Source organism: Otolemur garnettii, unplaced genomic scaffold (genome assembly GCF_000181295.1).
Source record: "Otolemur garnettii isolate 467f Iridium unplaced genomic scaffold, OtoGar3 scaffold00019, whole genome shotgun sequence".
Classification (NCBI taxonomy): Eukaryota; Metazoa; Chordata; class Mammalia; order Primates; family Galagidae; genus Otolemur; species Otolemur garnettii.
The window spans coordinates 18,433,930-18,460,128 of record NW_003852414.1 but is presented as its reverse complement, the minus strand read 5'-3'; the positions used below and the strand labels follow the sequence as shown (position 1 = coordinate 18,460,128).

The following is a 26,199-nucleotide window of genomic DNA, read 5'->3' as shown; positions in this document are numbered from 1 at the left end:
CTGAAGAGTGAGTTCAACGACATAGCCAGTGATTCAACCCATAATGCCCTGTTGTGAAAACCCAATAAAAACACTGGAGGGTGAAGCTCAGGGGAGCCTCCTTGATGGTGAACATGTTGATGAGCCAGGACAGTGAGGCACCCCAATTCCAGGGGGATAGGGCACAAAGCTCTGCATTCTGGACACTGCCAGGCCTTGCCCTGTGTGTGTCTTCACTCGGCAGGTCCTGGTTTGCACCCTTTGTAATAAAACGTAATAATGAATATGATAACACTTTCCTGAGTTCTGGTAGTCATTCTAGTGAATTACTGAGTCCAAGGGGAACCCTCAAATTTGCAGCCAGTTTGTCAGAAATACAGGTGGTCTGTGGTCCCCTGACCTTGCAGCTGGAGTATGAAGTAAGGGCCATCTTGTTGGGGATTGTGGAGTCTGGGCCAATTCCCAGATATCAGTTCCAGAATCACATTGTTAACATTATAGTGCTCCATGCTATGGGCAAGACATGGGCTCAGGGTACTCTGCATCACAGACCACTCTGGTGTTGCCCCCAGGACCACTCCCAGCCTCTGACTCTGCATACTGGGGGCGCTGACCGGGAACCAGGATTCTAACATGTCCCCAAGTGACACTGTGCAGGACCGCACTTTGAGCGACACTGGTTTCCATCCGTCACGTTGACTCTGCTCCCTGGGTGACTGGCTCAGATACGGCAGTAACAGGAACCAGCCAGGGACTGGGGCAGAGCGGGCAGCTGGGAAGGGGGAGCTAGTTCCCCCATGAATGGAAGTTAGGACAGAAGGAGCTCCCTTTCCTGCCTTTGATCATGGTGTGTGAGGGGGGCGGGGCGTGGGGTGGCTGCAGCCAGCACATGGCCAGTTGAACCATTCCCAGTGAAAAGGACAGAGGTCAAGGGACCTGCAGAACTTACCTGGACCTAACCACACTTGATGTCACTGTGCCCAAACCAAGGGAAACTGTGGGAAGATTGCACACTCTTCTTGCTCACGAGTATAACCTGTGTGTACGAGTCTACATGTATATATGAATGTGTATGTACGTGTGTGTGGCTGACAGGCCCAACTTAATGCTGATGGCACTTTACTGTCACCGTGCTCATTAGTCCATACGTCACTTTACCTCCTGATGCTCTTTTGTTACTTGTAAGATTCTTGTAAGAATAAGGGAGCCACACTAAAGAAATGCCAACAAAGGAGTTTTACAAAACCAGTCCACGGCCACTCCATTGTGGTGATATATACTAAGATCTGTTCACAATTTAACATTTCAGGATCATCATACTTATCTCTCACCATTCTCAAAGGACCCCATGTGAGATTTTCAAACCTTCTTTCCCCAAAGTTTGAAGTGGCAGTTAGGCATTTCCTGGAGAAGGTCGTTCTCTGGGGAATTCTCAGAGACTGCCAGGGTCCCAGGAGGCCCCGTCAGTTCCGAGCTCCTTTAAGGCTCACAAAGTCATCCAGGATACTTTGAGCACCCCGGAGCTTCCCACTGTGTGCTACGGAATCGGGCACTGCCATCTCTGCGAAGGACACAGGCCATATCGGGAACTGCAATTAATACAGATGTGAATTTTGGTAACAGTCCGTGAGTAGCAGAATGTGAATCCAGTCACTGCCTTGTTTATAAGGGACTGTACATGTGACAGCACTGCCTTCAATATCCCCTCCCACATCACAGCCAGTAACATCTTTTGCATGTAATTATGTAAAACATTAAGGCTGGGGTCAGTTATAAGATTACTGGAAAGCACCCATCAAAATCACTTTGCTTTCTATTTTATCCCCCAGAATGACGAGTGATTAGCGTGCTGTGACATGACTGGAGCACGAAACCTCATCTTCTTGTCTGGAGGGTTCTCTGGACTCTGTGTGAATACATGTGCACATACCTCCTGCCTGTCACCCTATGACCCTGTCATATGAGTTACATAGGACACTGGAAGGCTGAGCAGCGATAACCGGTGTTCATGAACAGATTGCGGGATGCTGGGCTGGGAAGCCCGGACGGGTAGGCAGTCCAGACATTTTCTGATGGGTTGTCAATCCATTACTTGTCAAAAGAGCTTCCATTGAACTCTGTAATGCTCCATGAAGCCTTGCACAGAATGGTATGGAAGACATGATTATTAGGAATAATAGCACTCTAAATTGCATGGCACTTCATCGTCTCCTAAGTGCTTTTCCCGAAGGCAAGGTAGTTAACATTCCCATTTCACACAGGAGGTAGCAAAGGCCAGTGGCTTGTGCAGGTTACCATAGCTACTAAGTGGTCCAGCCTAAGACAAGGTGACGATATGCCAAGGAGTCTTCAGATGTTCCAGCTAATATAAACTTAATCACAAATCTACCAGGCAGGTACTAGTTTCAATTTGCAGATAAAATTAAAGCAGGCAGACCTGAGGCAGTTAGGATGCCCTGTTTAGAGACAAAGAGAGTGAAGCTTTAAGAGGTTGTATAACGGGCCAAGGTCACGGAGCTGCTATGTGTCAGGCTTCGAAGCCAGATCATCTGGCCCCACAGCCTGTGCTCTCAATAATCTGGAGTCTGCTCTGCCTCTGGAGCTAGTTCTCTACCATTCACTAGCTGTGCAACTCGGAAGAAATTACTTAACTTCTCTGTGCTCTGATTTCTCCATCTGAAAAATGGGAACAGTAACAGTTACCTGCCTCATAGAGTTGTGGGGCTCGCTAGATGACCCAGCACACAATAAGCTCTCAGACCTGGGTCTGAAAAACAAGTGTGCAGTTAGCTCATGTGAAGATTCACCACTAACCCATATAATCTCCCAAAGCATTTCATATACGCTGTATATAATTAAAGCTCAATCTATATAGAACTATTCAGGGGTGTGTTTACTTGCATAAAGTAAAAGATACTTAAGCTTTCTATCATCCGGTTTCTGTCTAGGATAGTGACTTCCAAACTCACTGGTCTGCTGAGACCCCTCAGGTGCCTCTCTGTTAGTTGAGAGGGAACGACAAGTTGAGGGCCATTCAGATCCTCTCCATTTACACATTATCAGCCACAGATTTTGCAGCTAAAAGAAACATGAGAACTGTTGGTCTACAAGACGCTATGCGGGTCCCGCAGTAGCTCACCTCCATTATTATGGACATAAGTCCCTGTAATTGGAAAGTTCGGGCTCCAGTTCTGCTGGGCAGAATGTGGTGACTATAATGCCACCCAAGGAGTAGGCAGTTTGGGACAAAACTACCCTCTTTATCCCTTCAACACACTGTCTCTTGTAAGTAGGACATGGTCAGGTTACAGAAGGACGTTGAGTCCAACGGCGGAATTCAAAAAGATGAGCTCCTGAAGGCTTTGAAGCTGGGACGTGTCACAGAGCAGCAAACTGGGGTGGCCAGAAACACAGACTCAGGGAGGTCGGAGACCTGCTGCCCCAGGGCTCTAGGCAGACAGCACAGTGACAACCGGCACAGGAAGGTTATGGAGTCTGGGGTGGAAAACGTCTACACTGGGGTGTCAGCTGGAGCTGAGGATGGTTGTTCCCTTGGGAGACCCAAGGATGGGAGATGAAGCTGAGGAATAGGATTCCAGAGAACCTTGGGCTCGCTCTCCAAGCAGGTGTGAGAACAAGATGGCCCGGATGGGAGGAGGAGGGGGGATGACATGCTCAGGTCAGTGAGAGGCTCTGCCTGGTGCAGCCACCTGGGGGGTCTGTCACAAAGACCTGGCAGACAGCTGGGGTGTTTGCGGGGGAGACTGGCAAGATTTGGAAACTTCCACTTGGTTTTGACAGCTGAACTCTCAGGTCTGCTCTGGACCAGCAAGGAAACCGAAAACAAGTTCAAGGCTACAGGGAAGGTCCAAGGGGGTACAAGAGTCAGGACAGACACAGAGCAGCTGAGATCTCCCCACACCTGCTGTCCCTTCCTCCACCCCCTCCGATACCTGACAGCTCTATTTCTCTCCCAGGAAAGGGGCTTCCTCCCTTCTTTCTTTGGGCCTGGGTGAGCAGTGGCAGCAGAGACTTCCACATGAGTGGAGGAGCAGCCACCCCACACCCTCCTGGACACCTCCTTACAAGAGAGGACAGGGTTCAGCAGGCAGAGATCAGAGGGAAGGGAAGCAGTCCTGGCCATGGCAGAGCTGAGCGACAACACTCATGGCATTCTAGAAATGCCCCAGACTTGTAAAAAGCGGTGCAGCCTACATTATCAGTCCCCACTCCAGACATGAACTCTCAGCCCCCACAGAGGGACAGTGAGATCTGCGTAGCACAGTGGTACACCAATAATAAGCATTTACCAAATGAACAAGTATTTCAACCGAGCAATGTGCCAGGAACCAATCTTCGAGTTATGGATGAAAAAACCAAAACAAGGACAGCCTCAGATTTCTTAACCCTCAGATTCCTGCAACCCCACCGGTCCCAAGATGGTCAGTTTTTCCTCCATTTCCACACGTGTCTCAGAGGTGTGTGCATGTGTGTGCTTTTTTTGTGTGCTTTTCCCATGTAGACACAATGGTTCACACTTGGCTGAACTGCACTGTGTGTTGAGTTGGTTTTTATCCCCTCACTTCACACACACACACCCCTGGAAGGTTATGTCTTCCTTCTTTTCTTCTCTCTCCCTTCCCATTTGGTCTGAGCCACATGAGACTGCCCTCTTAGTAGGACAAAGTCAGCCAAATGCTGGAAGTTCAAATGCTCCCAAGGAATACATGTTACGAGAGGTTAAGATCAGCATCCAGGGGAAATGGGGCACAGGAATGGAGATGCTCCAGGGAGGAGAGGGAGGAGGAAGGGGTGTTGCCAGGCAACCAGCAGCCTGGACCACTCGCCAGCTAGGGAGACAGAGATGGCTGCCTCTGTCTCCTCCCCTTGTGCCTGGCTGAGCTGTCTGGTCCAGGATCTGGCCGGGGGGGGGGGGTGCTCCCCAGAGGATTGCATCAATCTGCCTTTCCTGCCACTCAGCCCTCTCTCACAGCCCCTCGGGGAACCTGGGATGCGCCTTTGTTCTCAGCCAGCACAGAAGGAGCTCACCAAGTTTTCCACAAAGGCCCTCGCTGGAGAAGGGAGATCCAGGGCAGCCCTCATCAAGGGGGAAACTTCGCAGCTGCCTGTGTCCCCTAAGGGTATACTCCATGGATTATTTCTTATTCCTCCAAATCACAAAATGAACTTCTGATTCTAAGTGGAGTTATCATTAGGTTATCTGTCTCTTCTCCCTATCTTAACACTTCTTTCTCCACCATGTGCCCTTCAAATGTTAACTATTATCAGCCACCCCCAGGGGCTGGGAAGACATCTGTTTTGCTCCTTTGGTGGTGTGCCCGGCTTTGCAGAGAGGAGACTCATAAATGATGGTGGCCATCACGGAGACGTGTGAGGTCAGCCCAGAGCAGTGCTGTCCGAGGCCCCTCTGGCTCCTGTTTCATGAGGTGACCTGGTGGCCTGGGAGGTCCAGGACAGAAGGTTCCTAACACCGAGCCCCTCTGTCTGCTCCCAGCTCCTCAGCCCTTGGCTGAGACTGTGACTCCTGGTTACAGACCAGACTGGAGCAGACGGCAGATCTGGAGTACGCCCCAGTAGGACAGCCCAGCGGGCAGAGCAAAAGGAACCCACCTGCCCACCTGGCCCAGCCGGGAAGTATGGAACCAACTCTGTGTTCTTTCCTCGGCAACATGCGCTTTGGGGGAATTCCTGGTTTACCCGGTAGAGAATAATCCTTTGCATATTTACAGAAGAATACCATTGACGCTAGAAGTACTTGAACTTGGGCCATGAGGCTGAGTGTGGACGTGGGTGCGCCCCCGTGCAGAGACCCCAAATCTGCTCATTTATTCCACGTAGCCCTATCAGAGCTCTCGCTGTTTTAAAAAGTCGTAGATATTTTTTTTCCCAGCTCATTGCAGGCTGTTTGCTTTGCTATCAATGATATTTTAATGACAGCCCATATTAACACACTTAAGCTTCAGGACGGAGTATCACCAGCATCATTGACCCAAGGAGAAAAGCAACAGGAAGGTAACAATTATTCCATCTGCTTTCCCAGAAGTTTCCTCCACACCTGAGAGCCCGAGGCTTACACATGCTGTGCAAATCCTGCATCCTGATGTGTCATGTGTCCCAGCTTTAAATCTTTACTACATAGATCAGGAACTGGGTTCAAAGGAACTGAATGACCCGGACAAACCCATCTTCAGTTGCAGACCTGGTTCGAAGTCTTTAATTCCCACCCTGTAGGATGCTGGCGCCGGGAGCCAGCTGGGTAGCCACATTACTGATGAACTATATCACGAACTGTCAACTGTATTGTGTCTCAGGTTTTTACTGCACATACTTTTTTACAGGGTAGTGAAAATGGGGCCCAACATCAGAAGACCTATGCTCGGCCAAGCTACATTTAGGAAGCTATGTGACCTCGAGCAAGTTATTTCACTTTTCTGAATTTCTGTTTGCTTATCTAAGATGGCGGCTACTTCACACAGTTGCTGTGAGGATTAAATAAGATATGCTCCATATACATTCGATAAAGAATTGTAAAATGGAGTTATTATTATGCCAATCATCCAGTATTTGATCAGAGTAACCCTAAACAATTTTATTACAATTTTTTCTCTTTTTATTTTTTTCTATCTTTGTAGATAGTGGTCTAATAAACATATAATGGGAGCCATAAAATGAGCCCAATGCAAAAATTTAATTTTTAAGTAGCCGTATTAAGAAAGGAAAAAGAGGCTGGGTGCAATGGCTCAGCCCTGTAATCCCAGAGCTTTGGGAAGCCAAGGCAGGAGGAGCAGTTGAGGCCAGGAGTTCAAGACCAGCCTAGGCAACAAAGTGAAAGACATGCCCCCTGCCCCAGCCTCTACAAAAAAATTAAAAAAAAATTAGCTGGGCGTGATGGCGTGCACCTATAGTCCCTGCTACTCAGGAGGTTGAGACCCTGTCTCTAAAAAAAATAAATGAATTAAAAATAATTCAAAAAATAGTAAAAAAACAGGTAAGACTCATCATATACCTGACATAAAATATGCAAAATCTTGTCATTTCAACATGGAATCATCAATATAAAAGTGATTACTAGGACATGGTACTCTTGTTAATATGCAGTGTCTTTAAATCTGGTGTGCATTCTATACTCACATGTGCCTCAGTCTACACTGGCTACATTCTGCTTAGTGGCCACATGCGGCTGGTGCTATTAGATGACACGACAAGGAGCAGCTGAGACCTTGCCTGGAGCTTCTAGCCGTGGCTTTCCTAGGCCCAGGAGGCCCGTGTCAGAGGCAGCAGTAATCTAGGTGCGATCTTTCACTCTCTTGGGAAACACCGACTGGCTCGAGTTTACTCCAATTCTTAAGATCATGAGGACACCGTGGCCCTCTATGTGAAGAGAAGTGGATAGTCGTTAAGTGTCTTGCCGATAACTACAGAGACACAGGGTCAGAGGCGGAGAGACATTGTAACCTCAGAGCAACTTGGGAGCTGGAACTCAGCGTCCCGATGCTGGGTAGCTCCTTAAAGCCAGAAGCAAGGTCCACTGGGCAGAACTGGGGAGAGGGACCCGCCTCTGACGTTTAAACCCCCATCACCAAAGGGAAGAAATTCTGCCAAGGGAGTCTAATATCGACCCATCTAAAGAGAAGCGGAAAATGCAGAAAACGAGGTGTCCCCAGGAGTGGAAGGCAAACGTCCGTGTCCCTCTCGCTGGGCTGATGTCATCCCACGACATGGGACATCACACGGAATCATAAGCCTCGAGAGAACCTAATAAGGAAGGGCCACACCTCAGCCATTCCATTCTCGTGAAAATCTTTTCTATTTTTAAGAAGCCCAGAGAAAGAGTCCAGAATCTTCCCCAGGAACGGCTTCCTACGTTCCATCTATGGACTCTGGCTGTCTGGAAATTCTCCTCAAAGCCTTAAATGATTCCCCCTGGAGCTAAAGCACATGTTTTCCTCTCTTTGCTTTCAAAACGCTCTCCTACATCCGCATTCAGATCAGGAAGAGAAGAAACCAATGAAAAGAATTTTAAAGGAATACAGGCACAAGAACTGAAGATGTTCAGTTTCACGGAAGACACGCTTGACCCCCCCCTTATCTGGCTATGCAGCCCCAGGAAGAGGCTGACCCAGGGACAGAGGTGGGGGTGGTCTCTCATCTTGAGAAAGGTTTTTTGAGTACATTTCTAACCCGTGGAAACAATTTTGGAAGATGGAGCAGAAGACACTGCCTGTAGGCTGGAGCGGAGGGTGGTTTGGCTGGGTGACCCGCCGCGTGTCTGAGACCAAGGTTGAAGCCACTGGTCAGTGGCTGAATGCTCGCATGGTCTTCCAGCTGTCCTCATGTGGAATTTGAATACTTCCACTTGGAGCTATGTTGTAAAGACATGGCTGTCAGGACATCGCCTGTGGATTTCGGATGAGCTTTTAAATATTAATTCCTAGGGTATCGCTCTTGACCGTCTGCCCTTCCCCAGCACGGGCAATGTGGGATCCGCTCAGGGTAAGCAGGGATTTGCAAGCACAGATTTCACTAGATAATCTCCAGCCAGGAGCTTTGCGGAATAAGCAGTGAATGTTAGCCTGACAGCCGTTTTCCCCTACAACCCAGAGAAGGGAAATGCTACACTCGGAGTGGCCGGGTTTACAGCCCTGCATGAAATGATCTGTGTGGCCGTCTGGCTACCAGCAACCTCTTGGCAGGAAGCAATTCTCCACGAGTCGGTTCTTGAGGCCAGCTCAGATTGCTTGTGCAACACGGATGCCGTAGAAGTTTCCCTGCCTCTGAAGATCTGAGGCGTAGCCTTTGAGGACTCTCCCGGCCTACTGTAAAAATCAGTAGCCACAAAACTCATCTTCCACTTCTGACATTTTTTTTTTTAATGCCCTTCTGTCACCTTTGAGCAAAACTGTTTATTTTTCCAGGGGAGATAAACACTTCCTCCAAACCTGCCTCTGTACCTCACAAACTCAGAAGGTGAATATAGGGGTCTTTCCAGCCCTCCCATGTCCAGCTCTCCAGATTAAGAGATCAGGAAAGCCATTGCTTCGTCTAAGGCAGTGGTTCTCAACCTTCCTAATGCTGCGGCCCTTTAATACAGTTCCTGTGGTTCTCGACCCACAGGTTGGGAATTGCTGGTCTAAAGCTTATTATGAATATTCTAAGATTGTTCTTAATAGCAACGGTCTCAGTAGTTAACGTATTTTAGGGACTGAAGTATAAAAGAATCTGAAGGTTATCACTGTATAAATATAAAATGTCAAAAAGAAAGGAAATAGGTCAAAATGTCTCACACCATTAAAACACGGAGATGGGGTCAGACGAGCGCGTGAACAGTGAGTCCCTTTACTAAGGGCGCTGCCTGAGTATGTCATCCCAGGTGACAGAACTTTCTGGTGGAGAAAGAAGGGTCATGCATTTCAGTTGGCTTTTGTCCAGTAGTTTTGACTTTGTTTCCCCAGGTTTTGCTGAAGCCCACTCCGCCGTGGAGTTGGAATCCTTCCTTTTGTGAATACATAGCGCTGAGCTAAACCCCGTCCCAAAGCAGTTGGTACTATGGCAAGAAGCCCTTCGGGGACTCGACCTCCCTCTTATCTCAGAGTTCATCTATTCTTTCATGCAACAAATCTTTACGTAGTGACACAATGTGTCAGACACTGGGCTGGGACTAGCGAAACAGTGATCAAGGCACAGGTGCAGCCCTCAAACTGGAAGTGGCAAATAGAGAAACAGGTGCAATGTGGCGTGGCCGCGCTGTAAGACAGAAGCTCAGGGCAGGGGCAGCTGAGACCAGACTTGGGAGGGACAGGGAAAGCCCTGGCTAGGGGTGAGGCAGTGTCTTCCAAGCGGTGAACTAAGACAGAGTGGAAACTAACCCGGGGCGGGGCGGGCGTGTGGGAGGAAGAAACGCCACGTGATGTGCTTTCTCTCAAGAGCTGGGACGGGCGTGAACTCTGGTTCAGCCTAAAGAACATTTCCTTGATTTTAGAGGGTAACTGTTCCAAAGTTTAATTGCACCAGCAATTAAATATATTTTCTGGGGTTCCTATCCATCTCAGCCACCCTCATTCCTATTTTCTCAAGGCCAGGAGAACTGCCACTTGAGGTCTCATTTCCTGTCCCCGATGGTTGCCCCGACCTTTAAGGAAAGCAGATAAAACACACCAGATGACTCATCTAAAAATTCCTCCTGCCGATGATTCTTCGTCTTAGTTAAGGATTCTGCTAATTAAAGAGATCTTGCTCCACTTTACGCTTTCCCCGAATCCAAACCACAAGTTTGACTTTTAAGGACTACGGGCCATGGAATCCAGCCTAATAAGGCCACAATTCAAAACGCGGTGAACTCCACACATGGGGATACGATAATCGCAGCATTTACTTGTAACAGCGGGAAAATTGTAAAGAACAAAACAACTAAACAAAACCAAAAAACCTTAAATCTACCCAAAAGGCAGCATGATTAGATGATAACAGTACAGCCACCTCTGGAATTTGCATATTAGTCACAAACGTGACAATTTATAGCAACTTGGAAAATGCTAGTGAAAGATGATATTAAGTGGAAACACAAAACACACAGGATTATACACATAACGGGTGCCCACTTATACGTATTATCATTACAACCATGCAAGAAATAGAAATACAAAAAATGCTGCAAAGAAACCCACCCAAACGGTCACCGCAGTTGAATGAATAGGGCGAGAGAGTTCCTATTTTTCCCGTTTCCTACATCACATCTATAAAGCTTTTCTTTCTCACTTGACTCCTACTGAAAGTGTTAGCACTGAAAGTCATCATTCTGAACATTTTCAAACTGAAGCAGCATGCACAAGTCAACACCAGACGCGTGTCTGTGCCTGAGTGTCCCCCCCGAGGCTGTATCACGTCCCCTGTGATTGAGCAGGTGGGCACACTTCAACCACCCCACCACCACCCCCACCCCCCCGTGTACTGTAGTTTCTTCATAGGAAAATGTGATGGAGGATGGGACCAATGTCTGAAGACATTTGAGAATACCAAGCGAATGTAATCTAAGTTTAAACTGAACACCAGGTCTGGAAGGGTAAACTCTTTCAATCAGGTTTGGAAACATCACCATCCTTTAGGGCTCTGGTCAGACAATGATCTCTCCAAGAGCAAGCCAACCGAGCCAACTTCTCTGACCTTGGTGACACCGACATGCTTTTACTTAGGGAGGAACTGACTGACTTTCTGCATCTCAGTTTCTCTAGATGCTTAACAGTGACCATTAGGATGGGGTGCCACGGGGCTGCTCAGCCCTCAGAGGGAAGACGGGTCACAGTGACTGTGTGTCTTTCTTCTCAACTGTCAAAACTGAACTTGAAAAGAATGAATTATTTTCCATCCCTGGTAAGCAAGGAAGACTAAATCAGTGTCAGTTACAGCTAGAGTTATTTAGGTTACATTGTGGCTAACTCCATCTGAAAAGGAAGAATAGCTAAGGGCAGCTGTGCCCTTTTCTTTCCTAGAGATTTGTAACAATAGGTACCATGTTTCCCCGAAAGTAAGACACTGTCTTATATTTATTTTTTCTCAAGAAGACACACTAGGGCTTATTTTCAGGGGATCTCTTCCTCTCTGCTCTGAAATGCATGGCATGGCTATGCAGATACATAGCATAGCCATGCCCATTACTAGGTCTTATTATTGGGGTAGGGCATATATTTAACAAATGCATAGAAATCCTGCTAGGGCTTATTTTTTTGGTAGATCTCATTTTCAGGGAAACACAGTAAGATACACATCTGTCCTTGAATGCCTTGGGCTCCAGTGTATACAGAGGCAGAACAAATAAAAAAAAAAACAGCACACCCTCTAACCCCTATGGTACGGTCTCACCCAAAAAGCAGTTCGCAATCTCCCCATCAAATCCCTAGCAGAATCCAAGGCTGAATCACACCAGTCTCTGCAGAAACTCAGACAGTTGACCAAAAGCAGCTTACCTGCACTAGGAGTTCCAGCTTCCTGTCATCAAGAAGATGTACTTGACATCGACGGCCCTCCGTCATCTAAGAGAGAAGAGAAATGGTGGTCAGGAGACTGTAGCAGGTGGACAAGGGTTAGAGTTTCCTTACACTGGATGCCACCAGGACATTCTTCTGGGCAAAATAGGCTCCTTTCTTCATCTGGAAGTATTTATTGAGCATTTTCTCTGTGCTTGGCACTGTTCTGGGAGCTGAGCATACAGCAGCATATAGGACAAGGACCTTGTCCTCATGGACCTCACATTCTAATGGGGGAGACACAAACTAAATGACCTTATACAGTAGAACCTCCACAGCTGACCACCTCCTTACACTGACCACTTTTAAGTTGACCTAATTTTCACACACCAGACATGCACCACGTGTGCATATCAGTACAGTAGGCTTAATGCCTTATGTTGACCACTTCTGTATGTTGACCAGTTTGTTATGTACCTTGATTAATCACCTCATAGAGATTCTACTGCAAACAGATAACATACAATCAGGGGTGCTAAGTGTTATTCATTCTTTGCTCATCTGTCCATTCAGGGATTACAGAACCTTGCCTTAGGGACAGAGTTCAAGATCCCATCTCTGCCTCCTCTTCCCAAAGCTGATCACTGGAGAGGAGATGATCACCCATCTGGAAACGACTCAGATTTCTGTGTTAATTATCCCCTGCTTGGTTCTGACCCAAGTCTCTACAATGCTGTCACCAAAACAGAAGACCCCTGGAGCCAAGTGCCCATAGCTAAACCTGACTCATGTCCCTTGCGCCTTCTAGGACTGGTATCCCAGATGGATGGGGCAGAAACATAGGCGCCTGAGTCAGGCACCAGGAGACCTGAGTGTAGCCTTGGCATTGCCAGCAAGCACGGGACTTTGGACAAGTCTCTGTTCGTCTTTGTGACCCAGTCTCACACGCAAAAATAAATGGGATGGGCCCCGTGGGTGCTGGTGAATGTTAAACAACTGGCTTTCTGGAACAAAAAAGCTTGATTTGTAGCATTTGCTGGAGCTCTGGCAACATGCTCAAAGGAAAGTCTTTGAAGAACACGGTTTCTCATAGATGTCAGCTGGCGACTGCTCAAGCCATAAATTGTCTCGCTGTGTTCTAAATACCTCTGCGACATTTAATTTCAAGCCGGTGCCATGACAACATTGATGGTATTTCCAACATACAGGTACAAGAACCACAAACAACGCTGACCGCAGAGAGAATAGCACAGTGAAATAATCAGGAAGGGACAGAATCTGAATATTCATTACTTTTGTTTTTTAAATACAGTAGAACCTTCATAATTGACCGCTTCCCTACACTGATCACTTCCTTGAGTTGACCTAATCTTCACAGACCAGACATGGGGCTGGTTTTCCTAATTTTCAGAGACTGGACACGCATCACACGTACGTATCAGTGCAGTGGCCTAGTCCCTTATGTTGGCCACTTTTGTTGTGTTGACAAGCGTGTTACAGTTCCTCGGGTGGTCAATTCAGGGAGCTTCTACCACATAATGTATTCAAGTCTGAGTTCATATAATTTACTTTTAATAATGGCTCTGTATTAGAATTGGCGCCACGGATTCCTGCACTGGACATTTGCCACTGGCCCCCCTAAGCTGGTACCAGTGGGTTCCAACACCACATTCTGCACCAGATGACCCATAAATTTCCTTCCAGCCCTCCTGTTCTACAGGACCCTATTGCTTCCACTAGAGATGCCCCAGCAGCAGGTCACTTCAAGCAGATGGAAAGAGAAGACACACGGGAGCAGACCCTGGCCTTCTCTCCTTGCCCTACTGCTAGCGTGCTCAAGAGTGCCCCCTCCAGGAAAGATGGAAAACAGCCCGTTCTCTATTAGTTTACAGGGATTGTTCCTTGACCATCGGCAAGTTTAAAGCCTTCATAGAATCCAATGAGAAAATTCCCTTATCCCTTCCCTCAAAGCCACCACCTTCTCATGCTTCCACCAAGTCTGACTCTTCTTGTTTCAGGATCTAAGTCAAAACAGCATGTCCTGCCTGCATGAGGCTGATCGCAAACACTTTTCTCTCTCTCTCTTATTTTTTTTAGAGACCGAGTCTCACTTCGTCACCCTCAGTAGAGTGCTGTGTCGTCACAGCTCACAGCAACCTCCAGCTCTTGGGCTTAAGTGATTCTCTTGCCTCAGCCTCCTGAGTAGCTGGGACTACAGGCGCCCACCACAATGCCTGGCTATTTTTTTGTTGCAGTTTGGCCAGGGCTGGGTTCTAACCCGCCACCCTCGGTATGGGGCTGGTGCCCTAACTGCCGAGCCAAGGCGCTGCCGCAAACATCTCTTAATTCCGAATTATGATAATGACTCAGCACTCTCTACCTCTAAAAGCAAATCATCAAGAAAAGTTCCAAATACTCAGAAGCACTCTAACGAAGAGATTAAAAGGGATTAAAAGGGGAGGGAAACACCTCAGTGCAAATGCTTGCCATTTTGCACAGACAAGTCAAAGCAGGCAGCTGTGGATATGAGAAGGGTCCATGTAAAATCCTCATTCACACCCTGAACGCTTAACTTCAAGGTGTTAATTGCCTTACAAGAGAACAGGCTCAGGTTCTATTAGAATCCATCAGCCTGGCCAGTAATAAAATATCCTGGCTGATTGACTTCTTTTTTTGCAGTTTTTGGCTGGGAATGGGTTTGGACCCACCACCGCCAGCATATGGGGTCGGTGCCCTACTCCTTTGAGCCACAGGTGCTGCCTTGATTGACTTAATTTTAAAAATCTATCAGCTTCCTTTCAATCACTCTCCTATCCTTGTTCAATGAAAGCCACAACTTTAAAGTATCTGCTGCCATTCTGACATATATAAATGACTCCTTCATCAATAAAAACACAGCAAGAATGTTAATTTCAAGTTTCAATAGGGCAGTTAATAGCAATTGCAGTGGTGCTTTGGATATAATTTTAGAATTATAGCAAATCAGTTCTCATAAGAGAGAAGCTAAGGTTAATAGAGTAAAAATTTTGAGAAGGAAAATGGTACAGCCATTGGCATATTATTTTGAAGTTCTTTCAAAAACATTTATCATAAGTTGAAGAAAATTTTCTGAAATTGGGAAGAAGAGTTTTAAAAAACGAAATGTTACTTGTTCTCTGTGCCTTTCAAACACAAAGCTTTGAGCTTCATTTCATGGTAAAAGGTTGAGTACATAGATGTGCTGTTAAATTACTCATCACACCCTAATAAAGTTTATGCAAATACATCGGCATCCAAAAGACATTATTGGATCAAATAAAGCTTTAATCACAGTAATAAAGTAGAGGTGGCCTATCATTTTCTCAAGTTCTTTCAAGGCACACAAAGTTCACACCCATACTTAAAAATGTATCCTGAGGTTCCCATTTTCATCTGAAAAACAAAGTATTTCTCATGATATTAAACGATCTCACCTTATCTGCTCAGCAATGTAAGGAAATAACTATGAAACAAGATGTTTGCCTCTACCCAAGGTCTTCCAACTTCTCTCTTCAACAAAGCCTCACCACTAACGCTTGGGAAATTTGCAAGTATGATTTGCAAGTATGTTGCATATTCTAATGCCTGGCTTATAGGAAGCAAAACGTCCCTGCAAAGAGCCAGCACCCAGAAGTGAGTCTAAACAGAAACTCACCTTTGAATCATTATGGTTTGGGAAGTCCAACTTTCTTTGGACAGCACTGCTGTGGTTTGTTTCCCAAAAGGAACACCTGTTCTGTTGTTCCACGTTCAAGCCAGATCAGAGTATCCCGTCCTTACGGTCAGTGCTCCATTTGGGTGTGTACAGAGAAAGAGTTGACATCTGTACCTTTGTCTGGCTTACCAGGCACACTGAAATTTTCTTTTGAATATTAGCAATTGTATCATAAAATAATACCGCTTTCTTTTCTTTCCTTTTTTTTAATTTTCTGCTGCTCAGGCACCATTGAAGCTCTGGCATCATCTCAAAGGAAATCCTTTGGAGAACCTGCTTCTCACAGATGTCAGCTGGTGACAATTCTAACCATAAATCGCCTTGTTGCAACATAATTCTATACCAAGCAGAGGGCTGCCAAGTGCACTGTGATTCTAAAGGATGTGTGGGAAAGAGCTATTTTGGAAGTGAGGTGTCCACCCCAATTCATCCAACTTGGCTCTTGGATACAATGTATTCAAGTATGTACACTCTGAATCATTAAGATTATGTGTAAACATGGAAACATTTATGATACTAGCTTAAGTGAGCACAGCAGACTATGAAATAGCTGTGCTATTATACATACGGACAGGGATTAAGAGGCAAAAATAAAAATACAGTAGTTGATTTGCTAAGGTTATTAGACTTATGGGAGGTTTCTCCCTACCCCGCCCAACCCAAATATTACTTAACATGCTGTTCCTTTTTGTTTTATTTCTTAGTTAAAAAATTGTGAAAAGAAACTTCTTCATCTACAAAGAAGACGGTGGTAGAGATAAGCTATAGGAAATGGAGCTCAAGAAGCTTTTTTCTTAGCAAGTTTGCTTAGATTGCCTATATTTTTCATGGATAAAATCAACTCTTCTAACATATACAAATGAGAATTTGAATTGTCACACACAGGACAGAATTCTTGGGACCACTTATCTGCAACATTCTTGCCCTGTAGACAGAATTAACGGGAAGCCAGTGTGACTGGAAGTGATTCCAAGAGTATAGGTTACGGAAAGGGGCATTTATAAATATGTACGTTTGACACAAATATAGTCTTTCTATAATGGCTTAATATATTCACAACGGTGGAGGGAACTGTTTTTCAACTGTGGCAGGGGCGTCTCCTTGGGCATTTCTAAAAAACAATGAAAATAACTGGCAAGGATAACCCCCGCAGTGGCCTTTTCAGCAGAGATACAGAGAACTGAGTTCAGGATGTGAATTTATTTTTTCTGGCTTAGGCTTAGATTGGAAACAGTCATAGGACAGCAACTTTGAAAACCTGCTATGGCCCAGACCACATAGGGATACAGAAAACAGTAGAATTCTAGGTTTGGCAAGCCTTTTCTTAAAGACGGTGTAAACATTTTGAGATAAGAAAACTCCAAATATGTTGTATTGAGAATATTTTCCTTTCAAATTCAAAACCAAGTCAACCCTGTTTTGTATACTTCTCACCTATTTCTCAACATATTACATCCCTTTTTCTCTCTGTCCTTTTGTTTTAGCTACTTTTGGGATGTCTTTTCTCCCCCTTTTCTTGCCTTTTGCCAAAACATTTATATACCATGTGCAGGAAGAGCTCAGAATAAATAATCCTACTTCCACTGTTGATAACCTTTTTTTTTTCTTTTTTATGAGATGGGGTCTCACTGTATCGCTCAGGCTGGTCTCAAACTCCTGGGCTCAAGTGATCCTGCTGCCTCAGCCTCCTGAGCAGCTGGGACTACAGGTGAGAGCCACCACACTGAGCTAATTGGTTTTTGTTTTTTTAGTTTCTGTAGAGATGGGATCTTGCTATGCTGCCCAGGCTGAGAAATGGAATGCAGTTGTGTAAATTGATCCTCTCATGTTTTCAAAAAAAAAAAAAAAAAAAGCTAAAAAGTAGTCCATCAACCCCTGCTATATTTCTTTTGTTTCTTGAGACTAATTTACACCAAAACTGTTACTGGGGAGACACTGGGGAGGGGGTGGAGCTGAGGGAGGGGCTGAGCATGGAAAGAAGGCTATTTAGGGTAATGTTCACAGACCTGCAAAAATGTTTCTTAATCTAGTTACCACATGCCTACTTGATTACATCTCTGTGCAAAGTAAGTTACCAAGTTGTGATCCATATTCATCTTGGAGAGAACAATAGAAATATTAGCAACTCATTAGAATTGCACAAAACAGCAAATATTCCAAGACATGCGCTATTTAGGAAATTACCAATCCTTCCTGCAAACAGCCTGGAATGCTGTCCTTTAAATTTTTATCATCGGAAAATTCAGATCACAAAAGCATCTGAGTCAGGGGCCCTGCCACAGAGACTTAAGTCCGGCCGCACATCTTCCCCCTTAACCCAGGGAACATGGAGAGGATGCCGGATGCAGAAAAGAGCACCCCACAGCCTGCCCTCTGACCCAGGCCACTCCGTGGCTCAGAAGGAAATTCCAAGGCCGTGACTACGACTTCCCAGCACAAGTCATCCCTGCAGCTCCTGCTTTCTGGGTCACCCCAAGTGACCCACATCCTTCTCTTCACTTCCGTTTCCTCCTCAGAGAATAGAAGACCCCAGGACCCTTGTAGGTAGCCAAAAGGTGCAAGATCATGAAATCCTGAAATCCCAGTAATCACAGAGCCCGGCTTGGAGAAGCCCAGTGAATGCCAGGCATTCACAGTAGCCTCAGAAATCAATCCAGCAGGAAATACTGAGAGAAAGGACCTCCGGCAACTTCGAATTTGTTAAAAATAGTCCCCCTAATAGACAGGACCATGGCTACTGTGGCAAAGGAGATGAATATATTTATCATCTCACATGCTCACTTTTTTATGGGATAAGAGAAGCTAAAATATACCTATTTAACAAACCCCCCCAGCACAATTTTAACTTTAGCCCTCATGTTATACACTAGTTCTCTAGACTTATTTATCCTACATATCTGCTATGTACCTGTGCCTCTATACACCTGTATGTGTCCCATAATAGGATGTAAAGCTCAAATATACACAATAATATTTATTTTGAAAAACTCATCCATTCCCAGCCCACCGTTCACCTGTACCATGGAAATAACAGATAGAACCACGGAAAATTCACAATCTTTTCGGTCCTTAAAGTTTCTGGGTATTTGGGGACCTTTGCTCATAACTTTTAAAGGTTAAAGGTAGATTGTCTATTTTGATTATAATTTTTCCTTCTGTCTGAATTATCTCAAGCTTGCTTTTTAAATATCATATTAAAATAAGATGATCATGACAGGAAAGGAGTTACAGGTGCTGGACATGAGAAGTCTCATTCAGAGAGACTTTGTCCCTAGCTTGCTCCGGGACCTCTGGCAAATTATCCCACCTCTGTCTTTGTTCTGCCTCTCCTGGGTTTAAAAGAAGAACACACAGGTGTGTCCTTGAGGCTCTTGGCTGCTGAATACAGTCATCACTTATTAAGTGAGTTGCTCGATGACAAAAAGATTATTTAACGTGACGACATGATGGAATATCAAATGGAAACAGCAATGCGCTCTTCAAAGCTCAACCCTCAAGTTTGCATCTGATGAGGTCGGAACTGGGGTTGACGTTTTCCCCGAGGATCACTGGAAAGCACCGTCCAGTGACACAGCGGCTGTGTGGGTCTCTCTTCTCCACCCACAGCCAAAGGAAATTGGGTTTTTTCTGATAACGCAAAAAGGAAGAGCAGGTGTGAGGACCTAGGGGTCCGTGTGCGTTCAAGCCACAAGTCCTATAGGACAATCGATTTAACTGTTTCCAGGTGAGACTGCAGGGCCCGGTGCCAGAAAACATTAACAGTCAGTCTCTGGGTCTAAAGTTGTAGATACCAAAGAGGGGACCTGGGTCTGTAAGAGGTGGGGACAGCCAGGAAGTTCTCCCAGGGGTCTAACATGATGTCGGAACAGAGGAGCTCCCACCAGGCTCAGCTGCAGGAAATCAGGAGGAAGGAGATGCTTTTCACCTTGCAACAAGACACTGCAGGGTGAGGATGGGTCATTGGTGTGGGTTGGATGCATGAATCTCAGATATTGAAAGGCCTGAGCGTCATCAGCCAGAGTGGACCGTCACCCTCCCTGTGTCTGGCAGCACAGAAGGAAATAGACACTGGCTGGTACAATGGCCCTAGCCCCGGAGTCAAGTCATGCACCATGGAGAGCACAGGGCAGCAACCTACACGTGGGGAGACAGGCAGGGGCAGGAAGGCTCCAGGCTCCTGGTGCCAACAGCGCTTTCTGTGTGACCTTCCACTAGCTAGTAAATAACAGGACGCCTGTGGCCAGGCGTGGCAGCTCACACCTATATTCCAGCACTTGGCGAGGCCGAGGTGGGAGGATCACTTGAGACCAGGAATTCAAGGTTAGAGTGAGCTATGATCATGCCACTGACCTCCACCCTGGGTGGCAGAGTGAGACCCCAGCTCTCAAAATAAAAAAGAACAGGATACCTAAAGAGCAAGACTGTCCCTCCCAGGCTCTGCCACTGCTAGGGTGTCCTCAGAAAACAGGAGTTCTTTACTCCCTTAGCGTCCACTACCAGGACTGTGACCCACTGTTCCACCCAAAACACACACACTTAGGATTGATTCACCTCACCCACAACACACACAATGTCCGGTGTTTACTTTCTACCCAGGCCCAGCAATCTGTGGTCCTGCAATTGGAGTCTCTGATGATCCATAGAGACTTGATCCCACTGCATTACTGTTATTACTATTATTTGGGCAGGAGTTGGGAAAGGGAGCTGGGAATCTGGCTCAGAGAGGCAGTGCTGTACAGAGGGAACAGAGGCTGACGGGGACAGAGGTGGGAGGCAGGGGGCTGCCCCTGGGCGGAGGTGCACAGAGGCTGGGAGTGAAGCCCTGAGGCCGGGCCCGACTTGGGTGTAATGCGACATCTTTCTTTCTTTATGCATCTTGCAAGGCATGTCTGCAAGTGGACGGCAGGCCCTCTGGCACTCTCCTCACCTCACCAGCTCCCTTTGCTTCAAATGCCCCCCTTCCTGCTGGTCCCCGTGAGCTGAGATCCAGCCACACTGGATAGTTTCAGTTGTGCCCCACCCCGTCACCTTGGGGCCTTTGCCTGCACTGTGCCCTCTGCCTGGAAGCACTCTTCCCTGGCGCCAGGGGCTCCCAGGTCATCCCGTATTAACCAGCAATCACCGACAGAGCTCATAGGAGGAATGCCAGAGTTGGCCTAAGAAGAGGGGGTGGTGTCAGGAATAACTGATGCATGACATGTTAGAGAATGCCCGGGTGCTCAGCCCCCACCCATCTCATTCTTCACAGCACACAGGCGTCTGCAGTCATCCTGCAAGGCAGCTGAGTGAGGGGTAAACTCCAAAGAACCAGAACGTGCAAAGAAGCAGTAAGAAGGTATAGGCCCACCTGACACCCAGCTGCTCCCCTGCGGGAACAAAAGAGGAAAGACAGTGACACGGTTCTGTGCCACGTGCGACTTTGGCTTCAGGATCTCAGGACAGAGTTTGTATAATGTGTTTGCTTGGAGTAGAATGAGGAGGCTTTTTCCAAAGGAAAAGGCAAATGTCTGTCTTTCGTTTTGATGACTGTCCTTGGAATTTTAATTATTTTTTTATTATTATTGTTTTTTCATTTTCAGATTAATGTGAGGGTACAATTAGGTTACAACGTTTGCACTTGTTAGGAAGAGGCCCTGTTGTAGTTGTGTCTCACCCCCGGGAGGTATGCCCATTAAGTGGGAGCACACCAATCCCCCCTTCCCCTCCCCCATTCCCCCTGCCCCCATCTTGATTTGAATTGAATTTTTTCTCGTGTCGGTGCATCTCAGATCATCTACTGGCTGTTCATATTAGTACCAGGTACACTGGAGACTTACTTTTCCATTCTTGTGATAGCTGGTGCTCTACACATCCAGAGAAACTTCTCAAGTAATGCACTATAGAAAGTATAGTCTTATTTTTCTATACTTCTAGAAACTATCACTCCTGAAAGTACAGTCTTTGTCCTTAGAATTTTTTGATGTCTATTCAAAGAGTTATAATATCTTAGCAAAGTATCTCAAGAATGGAAGAAAAAGTATCCAATGTACTCTGTCTTACTATGAAACTCATTTATAGCTTTCATATGAAAGCTATAACCCAATTATAGCCTAAGAATATGGGGAAAGGGGAAAGGGAGGGGAGAAGGGAGGATGGGTGGAGGGAGGGTAATTGGTGGGATCACACCTACGGTGCATCTTACAAGGGTACATGTGAAACTTACCAAATGTAGAATATAAATGTCTTAACACAATAACTACGAAAATGCCATGAAGGCTATGTGAACCAGTTTGATGAAAATATTTCAAATTGTATGTAAAACCAGCACATTGTACCCCATGACTGCATTAATGTACATAGTGATGATTTAATAAAAAATAAACAAGCGTTATAATAGTCAGGGACCCCAGACTGGAGGAAGACAAGTTTGTTTTTATAGAAGTCCACAAAAAAGAAGAGGTTAAAAACACAGAGTAGGTTGATGCTCTAGATCTAAAAAGAGCACGGTGGGTCTGAGAGGCAGACAAATGCAAAATTTTGATCACATAATAAAAGTAAAATTAAATGAGAAAGTGAAGGTTGGGACAACCTCAGAACACAAAAGACGTGTATGGGGAGACATCAACCAAGTATCAAAGGCACAGAACTTATAAGGGATATTTGCAATGTACCCCAAGTTTATAAGGAGAAGGTTGGAAAGGTGAAGCTGATATTCACAACAAGGACAGTCTACACCCAACAGGTGATGCTCAAAGCTGGAAGTCAAGGAAAGGGACGGGTTTCTTGTTTGCAACCAGTGGATTTTTGTCAACGGATGAACCACTTGGCTCCTGTTTAGTGCCAATCATTTCAATCAAGAAGGGAAAGAAGAGATACTGCCACAAGAATATAAATGAACCGCACCTGTCTCCCTAAAATAAATCCCAGGTGTTTCAGTAAATTGAAAAAATAGCTAGATGATTATTTACTGTACTTTCCTCACTATAATAGCAATGAATGAGCTCAAAAGGGGGAAATCTACAGATCTGACATGAAAAATAATTCTAAAAAAAAAAAATAATTGTACTCTGCAAAACTCCAAAAGCAATAACCAAAAGGACATGCAAATTTCAGGAGGCGATGGTAACAGCTACAATGAGGAATTAATACGCTAACTTTGCTTACTTAGTAGATAATTACAACTGAATTAGAAGACCACTAACACTAACAGGAAACAAACAAAACGAGAATGCAAACAGCTAAAACGTTCAGATCCTTTGCTCAGTCATTTCCCTTCTAGGAATTTATCCTGATGAAATGGGAGACATGGAGTTAAAGGATTCCATGTAAAAATGTCCACCGTGGTCTAGGTTCACTCAAGTGCTTATGGAATATTTATGATGTACACCTTATCGGATGTACAGTGATGAATGAGATTTTTGCTCCTCTGCTTCAGGGAGCTTCTATGTGCCAGAGAGAAAACACTCAAGTTAATAGGCAGTTACCGAGTAATCAGTGTGACCTCTTGGGTGAGTATAAAATGCTATGGTGGAGGTCAGAGGAGACCCGAACTCATACCTGTAGGAAGGGGTGTCTGGAAGCTGGCCGAAGCCACATGAAGGAAGAAGGGCTGGAATGTTCTAGAAATGTCTGCCATGCAATGAGCAGAGGACAGAGCAGTGGGTGGGCAAGGAGTGGTGAGAATAAGGCTGGAGGACCCTATGTCTGATAACAAAGAGGAGGCACCTATGGCCCTGATGGCTCGTCACTTATGGGGCAGTACGTGGCCCCTGACAGTTGTTTTCAAGTCAACTTCACCATAGCGAGGCCGACATGAGGGGAGTCTGGGGAGAGGGCTCCCAAGTCAAACGGCGAGGCTCAGTGCCTTATGAGATACAGAACAAGCACTCGGAAAGCTGCACTGCGAAGCTAAAATAGAAGCTGTCTCGCTCCACGCATGAATTTCCCCCCTCGATTTGCGAAACGTATGCAGAAGGCATGCTTTTCAAATTTGCAGATGGCCAACAGGTTCGGGTGGGAGCTTTGAAATGTAAAAACTGGGATATACTGTTCATGGTTTGTACTTTCTCTTAGCTCACACACTGGAAGCTTAGCATCCAGAGTAAGAGCATTAAGAGAAACCCCGTGTCCTATTGTGGTTTCTGGAAATCCCTGTTCAACTCCAGGTACCATATTTTAAGCAGAAAAAAAATGGAAGAAACTGGAGCAAGACCAAGGCAGGGTAACCCTTTACCCATGAAGTTCCAGAAACCATGACTCCCCAAGACTGATGGAAAAACTGTACACAGAGCCTACAATAGCCAAAGTTCTAGTGGTAGGGTGACCATAAAATCTGTTGGCCATGCCAGGGCACTTTTGTGAGTGAAAAGAGAGGCCACCATTGAGAGACTGTCCTAGACTTATCTGGATGTGAGGACTTGCTAATTGGATGCCCAGAACAGAAGCACTTTGCTTCGGGCAAAAAATAGAATCAATGAGTGGAAATTCCAGAAGACATACTCGAATTCAATAGAAGGAAGAACTTCCGAACAGGCATCATTGTTCAAAATGGAATGGGCTGCCTGTTATCACTGCGAGTGATCAGGAAGGGGCCAGCAATCCAGGAGCCAGCGAGCTGTGTATTATTATGTGACTGGGGGACAGACAGCCTGAAAGATCCCTTCCCCTTCTTGAATAATAAGCCCTGCTGTAGAAGACGGGGATGTATGTGCACACCTAAAAACAAGAATTCCAAGAAGACACGTCCATTCTGACAGCCGAAGTATTTACTGGTGTTTTCATACTGTGTGTGGTTTGATGACACAAACATTCACGACACCCACTGCTTCAGAAGGCTTAAAAAACTGGCACTACAGACTAGGAGGCACATGCCTTTTTCTACTTTTTTGGGCCCTGCCAATTTCCCTTGTATAAATTGCAACCCAATGTCCTCTGTTTAAAATGTAAAGCTGTGTGGAGCAGTTACACGTGTCCGTGGCTGGTTTGGGAGAGCGTTCATGTGCTCCATTACCAAAAGCCACCATGGTGTTTTTGTGGTAACACGCATTTGCTTACTGTGCATTTAATTTAACTTGTCATTGTACCTTTTTTTTTTTTTTTGCAGTTTTTGGCCGGGGCTGGGTTTGAACCCACCACCTCCGGCATATGGGGCTGGCGCCTTACTCCTTTGAGCCACAGGCGCCACCCCTGTACATTTTAATACAATATTTTGCTTATGTTGTGATTGATGGGAAGAGACACGGCACTATTTACAACTATGGGTCTTATTACACAATGTCATTATAGCTGTAAATATTTTACCGACACTGAAATAATATGTGTGATTGAAACAGAATGATGTCACAGCCTTAATAGGCACTCAATAAATATTTACATAAAAGAATATACATCTAAATAGCATATATCTTTATATAGCATTTCAAGGGCAATTTTGTAATACAGGTACTGTAAAATTCAATTTGCACTCAAAAAATAGGCAAATTATTTCATTTGCCTAGTCCACAGAAACCTGTCCCCAAACTCAGGCTTGGGAACAAGTGTGTTCTCTGCCATTCACGTACCTGCATGATAACGTGTCGTGTCAAGCAGGACTGACATCGCACAGGTAAGAAAGTTTGAGAATAAACAATCCTCTTGTGTGTCACTCCAGTCACCTCTCCCTGGACTCCGGGGAAGTGTGGGGCCGAAGTAGTACGGGGTGTCCCAAAAGTCACCCATCAAGTTGACATACATAGGGAAAATGGGCAAGTGTAGCTAAATGTACCTTTATGTACAAAATATTCATTATGTAATTTTACAAAGAGGTGCCCAACACGTAGCAAATATTTTGTAAAACTTTGGAACGAGTATTTTGTCCCTAAAGGGACCCTTGGCTACAATTTCGCATTTTCCCTATGTATAGTGACTTTATGGGCGACTTCTGGGATACCCTGTATCACAGACCATCTGCAAGCTCTCCAAAATCTACCCTTGGGTCTTCGACGGCTCTTGGCATGTAGTGGAAAATGGCCACCTAAGGAGTTAGTGTGGCCCACCAGACCACCTGCTTCCGCAGAACGTGCATTAAATACAAAACAAGCCAACCTTGTCCTAGGTGCCTGAATCCAGGGATGGAGTGGTCAGAAGCCAAGTCTGACCACGTCTAGCAGGAAGCCCCTGTCCTCACAGCTGACCCCAGTAAGACTCTTAGATCAGACCAGATTCCCTGCAGCATCACAGTCAGACACGGCCAAGCAACAAGGGAACCCAAGAATTTGGAGACTACCAGAGGCCAGCAGGGTGGTCGCCTGGTCCTAGCTCTAGGAGGTTGAAAGCAAACCCTCCACCCTAATTCTCCCCCCACCCTCTCCAGTACAGGGCTTCAGGGAGAGCTTGGGGACCTGTGATGCTGCCGCTGAGGGGAGTTGTAACAACTACTCTGACATCAGTACAGGGCCATCCATCTGGGCTGGAGGCTGCTGCCTCTCTGTTTACATGAGAGAGATCTTTGGAAAGGATTCTGCTAGAATGCCATTGGCAGGGACTTCT

The 26,199-nt window shown here is 45.8% G+C and overlaps 1 protein-coding gene across 3 annotated transcripts in view; it reads right to left on the bottom strand.

Moving 5' to 3' along the window:
- Window positions 1-26,199, bottom strand: part of FRMD4A (FERM domain containing 4A) — a 300,319-nt gene that overhangs the window by 163,521 nt on the left and 110,599 nt on the right. For all 3 annotated transcript variants that reach the window (XM_023511417.1, XM_023511418.1, XM_012803361.2), the window contains exon 2: window positions 11,961-12,026. In XM_023511417.1, coding sequence (XP_023367185.1) covers window positions 11,961-12,026 — 66 coding nt within the window. The remainder of the gene's footprint in view (window positions 1-11,960; window positions 12,027-26,199) is intronic.